This window comes from Phascolarctos cinereus, unplaced genomic scaffold (assembly GCF_003287225.1).
Source record: "Phascolarctos cinereus isolate Bilbo 61053 unplaced genomic scaffold, phaCin_HiC Scaffold_3;HRSCAF=262, whole genome shotgun sequence".
In the NCBI taxonomy this organism is placed as follows: domain Eukaryota; kingdom Metazoa; phylum Chordata; class Mammalia; order Diprotodontia; family Phascolarctidae; genus Phascolarctos; species Phascolarctos cinereus.
The window spans coordinates 192,980,256-192,994,499 of record NW_027555736.1 but is presented as its reverse complement, the minus strand read 5'-3'; the positions used below and the strand labels follow the sequence as shown (position 1 = coordinate 192,994,499).

At 37.1% G+C, this 14,244-nt stretch overlaps 1 protein-coding gene across 1 annotated transcript in view; it reads left to right on the top strand.

Annotated features, from left to right (window-relative positions):
• AKAP6 (A-kinase anchoring protein 6) overlaps positions 1 to 14,244 on the top strand; it is a 496,473-nt gene that overhangs the window by 181,515 nt on the left and 300,714 nt on the right. The window contains 2 exon segments of the mRNA XM_078151395.1: positions 2,966 to 3,062; positions 4,531 to 4,694. Coding sequence (XP_078007521.1) covers positions 2,966 to 3,062; positions 4,531 to 4,694 — 261 coding nt within the window.

Sequence of the window (14,244 nt, the reverse complement as noted above, 5' to 3'; positions counted from 1 at the left end):
TCTCTTCTCCAGGCTGAACATCCTCAGTTCACTTCAATGTAACAAGTAATTACTGAGTGCCCACTTTTTGTCAGGCACTGCTCTAAGCTCTGGATACAGCTACTCTGCGCCCCAAGTGAGGACTGGGGAGCATCCCTTTGTGGATTCTCCTCTTTTCCCTAGCATGTCTTTTTAGGAAAAAAACCTTTTTGGAAAAAAAATCCTTTTCCCTAACATGACTTTTTAGGGAAAAAAATCTTTTTGGAAATAATCTAAAAAAAAATAAAAGCCATCTTGTTCTATATCACCTTTGGAAAATTGTGTAGTACTTTCAGTGATCTCTAGCTATTCCCTGCTGAAAAAGTTCATCTTTTCTATACTAATATTGTCTAAGTCACTCAATCACTTAATAAACCTTTATTAGGCACCTGCTATGTGCCAGGTATTCTGCTATGTTCTAGGGATACAAAAAGACACAAAAGGTGGATCCTCAAGGAGCTTACAATCTAATGGGGAAGACAACATGCATGCAAATATATAAAAAACAAGCTATATATAGACTAAATAGAAAATAATAGAGGGAACACAATGGGATTAATAAAGATCAGAGAAGTTTTCCTGCAGAAAGTGGGATTTTAGTTTGAATTTAAAGGAATCCAGGGAGGTCAGTAGTTGGAGCAGAGGAGGGAGATCATTCCAGGTATGGTAGAGAGATAGAATTCCTGGAGCCAAGAAATGGAGTGTCTTGTTCATGGGAAATTTAGGTGCGAATGAGGATTTAAATCAGAGGAATTTAAATTGCAGGTGACCCTGAAGACAATGGAAAGATACATGTTGAGTACAAATCAACTTCAGTTTATTACAAAGAATAATTTGATTTTAAAGTCATGTAAAACATCATCAGTAACATAAACCGCTGCAAAATCTGGGCCAGTAATATAGCAAGAATGAGATGATACATGGATGGCCAGTTGCTAGGAATCAAAGTGCTCAATGTGTTGTAAGAATCAGCAAGCAACAGGATGAATTTCTTGAAGAAAGTGGAAGAGAATTGCATGATGAGAAGACATTGAGAGGTCAGAAACAGAGCTAATGGAAAAAGTATCTATGCCAATGACATCAAGAATCAATCTAAATAGCCAAGTTATAGAGAAGACTCGGAAGGAACCCAATTAGAAGGACCAAAAGATTTGTGACACTTTGGAAGCTACTCATTGAAATATCAAAATTAAGTGTCTAAAGGTCAGTCTGTAGGATAGTATTGGCTGGTTACATTAAGGACCATACTCTTGACTGGAAAGCTATTTGTTCCAAAGGATAGTTATAGTACAGGATCAAAGACTAAGAGCTGGAGTGCCCTTTGGAGGGCTAGCCCCTCCAGCCCAGATAAAGGAAGTAGGACCCGGAGAGGTTAAGTGACTTGCCCATTCACACATGCCCAGTAAGTGTCTGAGGCAGGGTTTGAACTTAGGTCTTCCTGGCTCCAAATCTCACAGTCTTACCAAATTTGTGCTGCCTCATTGCGGTTCATCCTGCTGCCATCAATGACAAATCCCATGATTCAACATTCCGAAGTTTCACCTATGAGTGGAAAAAAAGAAGAGAGAAAAAATTAAATTGCTGAGCTTTTGAGGGACCTTAAAAACATGGGGCTCTGACTTCTAAGATAGAGATACTCTTTCTCAATCATCTTTATATTGCATTCTTTTTTTGTGGGTAATTAGCTTGATGGGACATGATGGGAAATGTCCCTAAAATGGATGCTATCGTACCATCCATTTTGTATCACTGCAAGCTATGTGATATCATAAAGAATTTTTTGGTTGTGGTCTGGACCTGTGATTTCCCTGTTGTAAGAAATTCCCAGTGAAGAAAATTCCTTTCCAAATGAGGATCAGGAACAATTCTACAACATATTAATTTAGAGATTTTCCTGGAGGCATTGAGATATTAAATTTCTTATTCAGCAAACTGAGAATGTGTCAGAGGTGAGGCCTGAACCTAGATATTCCTCAATCAAAGACCGTCTCTTCATTCACTATACCATACTTTTCGTTGTTATTGTTCAGTCATTTCAGTAGTCACGTCTGACTCTTCATGACCACCTTTGGATTTTTCTTGGCAAAGATACTGGAGTGGTTTGCCATTTTCTTCTTCAGCTCATTTTCTAGATGAGGAAACTGAGGCAAACAGGGTTAAGTGACTTGCCCAGGGTCACACAGCCAGTTAGTGTCTGAGGCCAGATTTGAACTCAGGTTTTCCTGACTCCAGGCCTGACACTCTATCTACTATAGCTGCCCACTCTACCATGCTGTAGATTTCAAAATAATAATAAAAATTTGAAAAACATTTGACTTAAGTTTTAATGAGATGTCTAAAAACTCCTTGTCTATCTGATTGGGGGGGCATGGGAAAAACACAGAGAAGAATCAGACATCTACTATATTAATGGATTTATGTGTGTGCACATAAGGCTAATATATTTTATGCTGCCAATTTTTTATGGTTTCATAAATACTGCTATCACCAACATTAAAAAAAACCTGAAGAAAAAGAGCTCATATGTTCTGGTATAAATTCAGTGTATTTTATAGAATACTGCTACTCTTGATATAGCCTACGGGATGTGACTTTTCATAAAAACCTAATGAATTTCTAGATTTGTCAGCTGTTTCTAAACAGATGCACTTTACTAATCTAATGGAAATGTTTTCAGCCCAGATCCCAAATATCAATAGCTTTTACTATTGCAAATTACTTTGTCTATTGGGTAAATTGAGCTATGGTTCTTGATAAAAAGTAGCAAGTCATTTTTGTATGTGTACTTTCTGGTTAACTTGCACTTTAAGATTTGATGTGTGTGTATGTATATAGACACACTCATGTATGTAGATATATGTACATATACTCATGTATAATATAATGTTAAATATCATGTATTTTATATACATGTATTTAACCTTTTTTTTCCTTTTTGCTTTTGCAGAGTTTTAAATTGAATGTAGATAGTCATTGTGCTCTAAAGGAAGCTGTGGTAGAAGAAGGACAGCAACTTCTGGAGCTTATTGTATCTCACAAATCAGGTAAATCCTCCTGAAATATTGCAAGTCTTTATGTCTCCAGACTATTAAAGAATGAAGAAGCATTGCTGTAAATTACTGCATATATTCACTTCCTTATGTATTATTAATATTTACATTATCAGATTGACCTTCAAGATTTATAAATGTTTCATATACTGCATACAATGCTGTGATACTTATAAAATGAAATACTGCCTACAAATAGTCTGTTCATTTTATTTTGATCTTGCTCTTCAGCTGAGTTTCAGTGGAAATCACATCACTGAAAACTTCACCGTTGACACAGTCTTTGATGTAGAAGCTTCGGAAATAACATTAAGAAAATGAATGAGGATTGCGCATATGGATATTGATGCATATGCATTAGTGTGCTTATAGATATATCTTTAGATATAAGGGAGAAGGTATAGAAACAGCTGGATGTTTCTATGCCTGGCCATACACATAATTTTTTTTTTTTAATGTTCTGATCTGTTAATTGCATCAGTAGGTTTTCTGGTCCTTAAACTAATTCCTTCCCCATTATTAATGCATTTATGAGGAACATATTATAAATTAAAAATAGTTTTGTCATTTGGTTATGCTTATCCTTGTATTCAAGAGCCTCAAGATGGGATGAATTACAATTTAGCTGGTATCTTTAGGGCTTACCATGACCGGTTTTAACGGGAATTTTTAATCAGATGTACCAATGCTAAAAGCTTGCTGTCTGAGTTCTGGCCTACTTACTCCAATTTTTATCAAAACTACTTTGCCTTTTCCCATTCATTTCTCTGGTTGTTGGAACTTTATCTGTACAATCTCTACACAGATGTACAGGGGACTTTATCTCTGAAAAACAGAAATCTTTCAATCATTTGTAACTTTTTATCTTGATTTTCTCCAATGTTTTTGGTTGTCGTTCAGTCATTTCAGTCATGCCTGACTCTCCATGACCCCTCTTGGGGTTCTCTTGGCAAAGAAACCAGAGTGGTTTGCCATTTCCTTCTCCACTGCATTTTACCTCATTGAGGTAAACAGGGCTAAGTGACTTTCCCAGGGTCATACCGCTCAGAAGTGTCTCACACCAGATTTGAACTCAGGAAGATGAGTCTTCCTGACTCCAGGCCGTGATAATCTATCCACCGCACCATCCAGCTACCCCTTGTCCAACATCTGTCCTTCAAGAAGTACAAACAGAATTTTAAACCATGCCTGGATGTGGTTGGGAAGCAGATGTGGGTGTCCTTTGACTTTGCCCTGCTGGGAATGTGACTGCAAGACTTTCTAGTCTATCTTGAGTGACAAATAATAATAATAATTATAATAATAATAATAGAGGGTGTGTGGGGGGTGCCAAGGTGCTTTTATGGAAATTGTTTTAAATATCCATTTATTGTCCTCCCCATCAAATAAGGAACAGTAACTACAGATGCAATCAAATCCACAACTTTTGCTTTTTTTTTTTCCTCCCTTCGTTTTCGAGAAGGACTCAAGGACATGCTGCAGATGATTGCAAGTCAATGGAAGGAACTACAGAGACAAATCAAACGACAACACAGCTGGATTCTTAGGGCTCTGGATATCATCAAAGCAGAGATCCTGGCTACTGATGTGTCTGCTGAGGATGAGGAAGGGACTGGAAGCCCCAAGGTAAGTGGCTTGAAGTGTGCCGTATTTCCTCTTATTCCTCTCTTCTTTTGAACGAGGCATCACTGAAGTTTTCTTTCCACCCCTAAGGCTTTTCATTTCTACTGGGTAAGCTTTTTTATATATAAACAAAATGATATGGCTTACTTGAAACAATAAAAAAAGCTTACAACTTTTAAGTTTCTCAGGAAGATGCCTTTCAGTGTATGGGGAGGGGGGTGAATTAGAGTTGGAAGGAAGGGGACATAAAGCATTTAGTAAACAAAACATAAAGCATCTTTAGCATGAATAATCAGAATGGTTTTAAATTGTTTTGTTGCAACTATAAATCACTATAATCAGTGCAATCACTCAGCTCTGACATCCATTAGCCGCTTGGTTACAGCAAATTAACAAAGAGGAGAGAAAGTGATTCATTATCTCATTCCTGTTAATGACTATCAGATGCATTGCCTAATTAGGGGATGGTCATTGTAGTGGGAAGAAGGTCATATGCTTTGCTAACAAATCTTTTTGCTCAGAGTGTAAGTTCTCCATAATGGTGGATGCACTGAATACAACAAGTCCTTTAAAAATACCTCTTGGCATGTTTTGGGTTTCCATTTTGCATTTACTAAAGAACCAAAGAAACATTCAATTGGAATTTCAGTGTTGTGGCTTCTCACCTAGAACTACTCCATTTGGAAGCAGAGGCCCTTAGCCAAATGGTGGAAAATATGATTTTATCCAACAGCATTTACTTCATGGTATCTTTCTCTTCTTCCACTGTTAGTCTGACATAAGCAAAAACAGAAAACCAGTCTGCTAACATACTCGGCACGTGAAGCTCATTGTTACTTGGGGGAATTCATGGTTTCTATTCCTGGAATTGGCAAAGCAATTAAATCATCATCAAATAACATTTATTCAGCACCCATGTGTGGATTGGCACTGTGCTAAATGTTACACAGAGTAAGTTAAACAGATATTCTTGGAACTCATTCTTAAATGCAGACAGACTTACTAACAAACAACTCTACAACAGGGAGACCACCATGGCAAGGGCAGAGGCTGAATCATATTAACATAATTCATAAGCTTAAGGATTTATAGGTTTCAGAAGTGGAATAACTAAGATGTTTGCTGGAATTAGGGGAGGAAGAGAATCATGATTTCTTTTTAACATGGAGAAGGTATCATGGAAAGGACTGAATTTTGGCAGATATTTGAAAGAGAAAAGAGAGTTCATGTGATGCCCAAATCTGGATATTCTAGGAACTGGTATAACATAAGGCATTGATTTGACTCCACTAAAGCTGAATAAAGAATAGAAGGAATAGACTTCTTAATATAGAATTAAACCAAGTTTAAGGGGCAGGATAAAGAGGAAGTCACCAGTGAGATGCTAGTCTGATGGTATAGCCATGAGATATGGGTGGAGATGAAAGGCACAGCATGAAAATACTCAGGAAAGGGTGGTAGAATTTGGTGACAGGTTACAGGTACAAAGGACTCAGGACTCAGAAAAGATTCCTAGATTTCTTGCTTGGAGAAAATATAAGATGGTGGTATCACCAAAAGCAATAAAGAAACTGACCGGATGGAAGAGCTTTTCGAGAGAAACAAGCAACTCTAGGCATCACCTCTAGGTTGCATTGATGGGACCTTTCATTCAGGTTGGCAGGGACACAGTCTGTTGTCCAAATGGAACATTGGACCAGTAAAATTATGTGACATCGCTGTGTTAGCTGAACCCTTAGAATCATCCTCATTTTAAGGTAAAATTGACAATGAAAGATGAAAAGAAATGATGATTATAATAGGAACTTAGCACCTGGTGGAAGGGTATAGAATCACTGAATCCCAGAGTTGGAAGTGAACTCAGAGGTCATCTCGTCTAACCACAACTCAACAAGAATCTTCTTAATTATCTCTCTTCCCAAATGGCCATCTAGTCTTTGCTTAAAGATCTCTATTGAGGGCGACTTTGCTATTTCCCAAGGTAGTACCTTCTGCTTTTGATAGCTCTGCTTGTTAGATTATTTTTCCTTATATCAAACCTAAATTTGTTTCTTTGTGATTTAAACTTATAACGCTAGCTTATTATATCTGTGTATAGGAAGCTGTCATCTAAATATCTTTGTACACCAGAAAGCATGATATAAAAATGAATTACTATTATTTTTCCAACATTTATTCCTCCTGCCTGCAGGAGTAGATCATTATAAACTATGCAAAAGATTTTAGAAGCTAAGTGATGACAGTGGTGACATTGTCTTTAGGGGCTTAGGGAAAAATGCATATTCTGACCTATTGACCTAAACCATTCATTTGATGTGATGGTGCACCCCTATTTCATATATCTTTTCTTCTTCCTGTTACACCATGGCATGTTTAATTTTTATGCTTTTCCTCATTTTTTTTTTAGAAAAACCAAATCTTATGATTTTTCCTAGATTGGAAACAATTATATTTTATAAAATTGGCTGACAAATAATATGCAATAACAATCATAGTTGTCATTGTTTTTCCTAGAGTTGGTAAGCAAAAGGATAATCAGAATCTCACTTAAGTCTTATGACATTTCTGTGAAGCATTAGATCTGAGGGGGGTGTGTGAGTATTCTCTCTCTTCAGAGATAAAGACAATGTGTAAGGCATCATATAAAGGCTCGTATTCACCATCCTCCACATAACTGCCAAAAAATCTCCTTAAGGTACAGGTGTGATGATGTTACTTCCCTGCTCACAGATTTGAAATAATTTTCTGTTGTCACTAGGACAAAATTCATGCTCTTAATCATATAATCTGAGCCATACTTCCAGAAATTTTCTATTATTGTTCTTCATATGTTCCTCATTGCAACCAGACTTGTCTAGTGACTGCTCGCTTAACTTGGCATTCCATCTCCCCTTGCTTAGGCATTTCATTCTCAGGACTGGAATACATTCTCTGCTTATTCTTTCTATTGTATCCTTTTCTTTATTCAGGGATCAGCTCATGTGTCACCTCTTCCATGAAGTTTTCCCTGATTTCTCTCATTGTAATTGCTCTTTCCCTCAAATGAGCTTTTACTTATTTATTTATCTGTATATAACTTGTATCTCCCTAACAGAATCTATGGACGGCTAGGTGGCTGTAGTGGGTAGAAGGCCAGGCATGGAGTTAGGAAGAGTCATCTTCCTGAGTTCAAATCTGGCCTCAGACACTTACTAGTTATGTGACCCTGGGCAAGTCACTTAACCCTGTTTGCCTCAGTGCCTTACTGTAAAATGAGGTAGAAAAGGCAATGGCAAACCGCGCCAGTATCTTTGCCAAGAAAACCCCAAATGGGGCCACAGAGAGTCAGACAGGACCGAAAGAACACAACAGCAACGACAAAACAGAATCCAAGCTGCATGGGGGCAGAGACTCTTTAGTTTGTGCCTTTTTGCCGATGGTCCATAAATAAATAAAAGATGTTTAATAAATGTTTGTTGGGTTAAATTGAATTGAAATGACTTCAGCTGGCAGAGGCAAAGCTAAAGTCCATGTCTTTCGATTCTCAACCAATGTTCTTTCCAGTAGATTTTGTTGTTCGTTTGTTTTTTTTTTTAAATTTATGTGTGACTCCTTGTGACCCCATTTATGGTTTTCTTGGCAAAGATACTGAAGTGGTTTGCCATTTCCTTCTCAAGCTCATTTTATAGATGAGGAGACTGAGATAAATAAGGTTAAGTGACATTCCCAGGGTCACACAGCTAGTGTCTGAGGCCAGATTTGAACTCGGGTCTTCCTGGCTCCAGGCACAGCACTCTATCCACTGCACCACCTAGCCTCCCTTCTAGGAGATTATTTGTATTAACTCTGAATTAATTGACTCATCTACAGTTGGAATGGTCTCATTTCACCTGTGCCTCTTCAAATCCCTTGTTTCCTTTTGAACTCTGTTCAGTCAACACTTTGTACATGAAGCCATTCCTAATCTTTCCAGCTGCTAGTGTTTTGCCCCACCCCTCATTTACCTGTGTTTATTTTATGCATATTTTCTTTATAATTATATAGCTACTTAGCTCTCCAATATAATGTAAGCTCTTTGCGAACAGGTCCTGTTTCTATTTTGTCTTTGTATCTTTGGCACCTGGCACAATATCGGGTACACAGTCAGCTTTTAATAAGCGTGTTAGTAAATTTAAACAAATAAACTAAAATTTACTTTTCATTTTTACTGGATTTTAGTAGGGAAACCAGAACGATTCAAGTGGGTTTTAATAGTCTGGGAATAAGTATCAACTGTGGCAGGGTGGAAAGAAAGCTGGTTTTTGGAGTCAGATGATCTGATTTAAAATCTCGGCTTAACCATTTACTACCCTGAGTGCCTGTGGATGGCTCCCATAACCTCTGTTTACTCAGTTGTAAAATGAGTGGGTTGATGATTGGTGGATCGATCTCCAAGGTCTCTTCCAGCTCCCACTCCTGTGAATGGTGATCTGAACAGAAACTTTCCTCTCAGCCTTAGCCAGAAGATTCATGATAATTGTTGATTTGCCAATCAAGGCTTATAATTGTAATATGCAGTGTTGTTGTATACAATTTTCATTGTTATATACAACAAAAATAAGCTTAAGATCAGAAGTTGTTTCTATCAGAAGATAGTTTCTCATCATACACATACTATATAGGTGGTCATTATTGTCTTTTTAGAAAGATGTCCACATTTCCTTAAGTGGAGCTTTTAAAAAGGGGTCACCCAGCATTTCCTTATTGCAAAACAACAACAGCAACAACAACAACTCTTCTGGCTATTACCAGCTTCAAGACTTCCTATATGATATGACCTTGTAATAGGTCATGTGGAAAGAGTGTCATGAAATACATCTCGAAATACAGTTATGATCATCCATTTCATCTTGGAGCTGAAAGAGTAACTGAAATTAAAACATAATAGGAAAGATAACTCTAGAATTCATCTTAAGTTTACTTCAGAAGCTATTGGGAACCTGAGAAGCATAATAGAAAATCTAAAGAATATATCTAGGGGGTATTTTTCTTTTTTGCCTTGTTTGAGAGACTGTAGAAAAGGACTTGGTCTTAGAAATCTTGTAAAGAAAGAGAATAGGAGGAAATTCAAAGATTTGAGGAAACTTTTCCCCTAGGATCCTGTAGCATACCTTATTTGTTGTATTTCATTTTTTAAAAAAGTGTTTTCCCAGGACTATGGAGTCTTTTATACATGGAAGTGGAGAAACAGAAAAAAAAAAGAATTCAACGTATCTAGAAATATAGCTTTGGCACTCATATTCAGGAATGGAGAATTTGCTTGTAATTATACACTGTATTCTATGGCAAGTTTTGTGATAGTGTATCACCTGAAATGAGACTTTCAGTATGTTAAATTTTGAATACCACAAAGGGCCAGAAGGATTAGAAGACACAGTGTATACCTAACCCCTAAGAAACAGTGCCTTCTTTTCTTGACCTTTCATGGTGAAAACAAAAACTGAAAGCTGGAAGGAATACTTAAACTTTGCTTAGTAACAGACCATGCAGGGCTCTCAGCCTTAACCAGAAGATTCAGGGTAACTGTTGGTTTGCCAAGCAAGGCTTATCACAGAAAAGTCATAAAAAATGACAGCAGTAGGAGATTTATGCTTCCTTTGCACGCATACCCACAAATACGCTCGCACATATATAATTTATATTTAAACACATATGTATATATTTATATGCAAACACATGTGTATATGTATGTAGACACACACATGTGACATCTGCAATGAGAAGCCATTGCTTTGGCATCTAAGAATCAAGGTCAGGACTTTACCAAATGAAGTTATCAAACTACCTATCACTTTGCATAGAGTGGCTCTCTAACACTTCCAGGACCAAATCTAAAGTCCTCCAGTTTTCCTACTTCCCTCCTACCTGCTCCCACTTCCCAATAGTATAACACTTCACACTCCTTCAAATATTCTGCAATTGATTCGGTGATACTGGTCTCCTTACTTTTTCTTGAACAAATAAAAATTCCATCTACTAACTCTAGGAATTTTCACTGGCTCTTCCCCATGCCTGGAATGCTCTCCCTCCTCAGTTTTGCCATCTGGCTCCCAGCTGAAATCCCACCTTTTACAAGAAGCTTTTCTGGATCTTTCTTAATGTTAGTGCCTTCCCTCTGATGATCATTTCCAATTGATTGATATGTTTATCTCTATCTATCTATCTATCTATCTATCTATCTATCTATCTATCTATCTATCTATCTATCTATCTATTGTTTGTAAGTAGTTTTTTTTTTATTTTTTATGTTGTCTCCCTTTTCAGACGTTGAGGTCTCTGAGAACAGGTACTGTTCTTTTGCTTTTCTTTGTAGCTTAGCAGAGTGCCTGGCACATAGTAGGTGCTTAATAAGTATTTATTGACTGACTTATACCGCAGACAGTTACTGATTCTCTTTTGGGTTAGAAATAGGTGAGATTCTATGAAAAAGAACACTTTAAGTTTATATTACAGAATTCAGCAAGCAAGTTAGGAAATGACAGGATAGTCTTAACCTTGCCACTACCTTGCTGGAAGGAAATTAGTAGACAGATCAACTGCTAGTCAGAGTTCTGAAATCCTTTCCTTTGACCTGCTTCCATTTATGGACTTTGAAATCACCATACCCATTGGCACAGAGAAACGTATATACATGTGCATATGCATATTTGAATCGCTTTTATTTTTTCCTATGAGGAAGGTAAAGTAACCACCTTCTTTTGTGTAAAAAGAAAAAGATGTCACAAGACCCTTACAAGACAAGGGTACAAATAGTCAGGAGGCACTGGAATTAAAAACATAAGATTAAATTGCATCTAAAAGGGTAGCAAGGAAGAAGAGAGGGAAAGGTATGGCCATTATTTATTTAAGGCTGACGTTGTGCTAGCCCAAAACATGAAGTAAGACATGCTTCCTGCCCAGTCATCTTATCACTTAAACGTAAGCACACCGTGTAACATCTTGTCTAATGTATGCTAGGGTATCTTAGATCTAGCATAATAGATCACCCAAGATTCTGATCATCTTAATTAGGATGTTGGCAGATTGAAATGGAATAGAGTTCTTGAGGCAAGCAAATGCATTCCAAATTCTATTCTACTCCCCAAAGAAGCCTTTCTAAAAGGCGGTACCTAATACAATAGTGGTTACTCTTTACCTACTGAACTATGTAAACACAGCACTGAATTAAATGGTCTGGTACCAGGGGATGCCTATTTCTGTCTTTTGTAGATTCTATACCAGTCCGGTGTTTTTCTTCCCTTTTCCTCTGAGAAGAGCAACTTTTCTTGAAAAAGAGTTTTTAGCAGACAGAAATGAAAGCGAATTACCACTGGTCAGGTCATTTGTGGTTACTAAATTTGTGACCACACACACACACACACACACACACACACACACACACGCAAAATAAAAGAACCTATTAGTTCCTCTAGTTTCCTTGAGGAGACATTGAATTAGCATGTTATCAGATATGATGGAGAGATCTAAGATGAAGATGGAAACCTATAGATTTTTCTCCTTAGTCTATCAATGTGACAAGGTATTTGAGAAATCATTGAGGGAATAGGAAAAGCTAATAGGAAGGAAAGCTAATAGTAGGCCCTATCTAGATATAGACCCCAGCATATCCTGATTGTTCAGTCCGTACTATTCTTGTTGGAAGCCTTAAAAGGATAATATTTGGTGCAGCAAGTCTGTGTGAGTGAATTTCATTGGTGTCTTTAATCAATACTAAGAAATGTCAATTACGTGAGTAGGTAGTTTACTTTTTCTTCAACCTAATCCAAGGGTGCCTCATTTCTACCCTGTAATATCTATAGCTACAAAGGTACAATAGATTATGTGTGAATTTTTAAACCATGCAAAGCAGAAATAATCCAGAAAATTACTTTGTTTTTATAATAATGTCAGTAATTTTAAAGTCAATGTGATATGCTGAAATGGGGTTTTCTAGGGTTTTCTTGTGTTTTCTTTTTTCTGGGGGCATAGGGAGAGGTGAGGAAATGGTGCCACATTGAGATTAGAATGCAGTGTTTTTGCTTCTATAGGCATTTGCTAAATACCCCAAAAAGGAGAGTGGAACACGGGGAATTGCATATAATAGAACGGTTTAAAATTAATAATTGTCAGCTCTTTGAAGGTGTGAAACAATTACCTCAGTATGTGTGATTTACACTTTTTCCTGGAATGTGTTTTTTCTGGCAAAGAAACAGGGAGAGCATGTGCTAAAGGGATTACTTTGCTTTGACTGTTGTGTTTATTAAGTCACACAGGACTTCTTATAAAATGGCAGCTTTCAAATGAGATGGGTATTTTCACGTAGACACTATGAATGCTTCAAATGCCTGATTAACTGTTCTCATACACAGAGACTAGAGTCATTATCTCATCTGGACAAGTAGGATGGCATTACAATGTCTAAGTTCTGCTTTTCACTTGCTGTCCAAACTCAGAAGAGTACATAGTTATTAATTAGAGTGTTGCTGATGTAGCTAAAGTAAACAAGGGTTTCATTTTTAAGGTTTTGAAACTATCCTTTAGGGACAAAAAAATAGCCTTTTTGTGCTGTAGCTACTAAATGAAGATGTTGACTAATGGGAAGCATTCTTAACCACATTGAAGGCCTTGGTCCCAGGCCTAGGAAAGCCCCTTATTTCATTTTTCAAGCCATTTTTCCTTAGATTGTGAGGGTTCTTCTTTTTTTTTTTTTGGCTAACTATTACCATTCTGTAGAGGGAGTTAATTCCTCCTTTGCTTCCTCACCAGTGAGACTAAGGAATTCATATAGGTGAGAATAGGAGAAAAATGAAAAAAAAATTAAAAAAGGAACTGAGTAGGAATAGGAGGAGGGGAAAGAGAGGAGGATAAAAGAAATGAAAAAAGAAAAGCAAAAAAAATATATGTTAGGTAAGTAGTACATTGCCTCTTGCCGTAGGTGCTAACTCAGTGGGATCAGTGTTATAGGTCCCTTATCCTTATAATACAGTAACAGAAGTTGGTGGTAAAATTATTTGGTGCTCTTATCTCTTATGTTCTTCCCAAGATAAACCCAGTTTCAGAGATTGAATCAAGAAATGCCTTTCAGTGTTGTCAAGCCATTTATATTATTCCTTAATGGCTTCATGACATTGTCTCTTCCTACCAGGCAGACTATAAAGTCCTGTATGTCAATTAATTGTACTCATAAAGCCTAGCACAGTGCTGAGAACATAGTACTCCTCAATAAATCCTTATACAATTAAGGAACAAGAAAAATGATCATTGAGCAACTCTGTATTATGCCCCTAATATCCGCTTTATGATTTCTGTATTTCTGTTAATGGTGCTACCTTTTTCCTATTCTCCAAACCTCAAGATCATCTTTGACATCAGCTCCTACAACATTAATTATCAATGCCACATACCTAGCAATTAGCCATATTCTGTCTTGAGGAATGTGTCTGATATAATGGAAAGATCCTTGGAATGAGAAGACCCATGCATATCCCACCATGGATGTTTACTATCTGTGTGACTTGGACCAACTTACTTAACTTTCCTGGACCTCAGTTTTCTA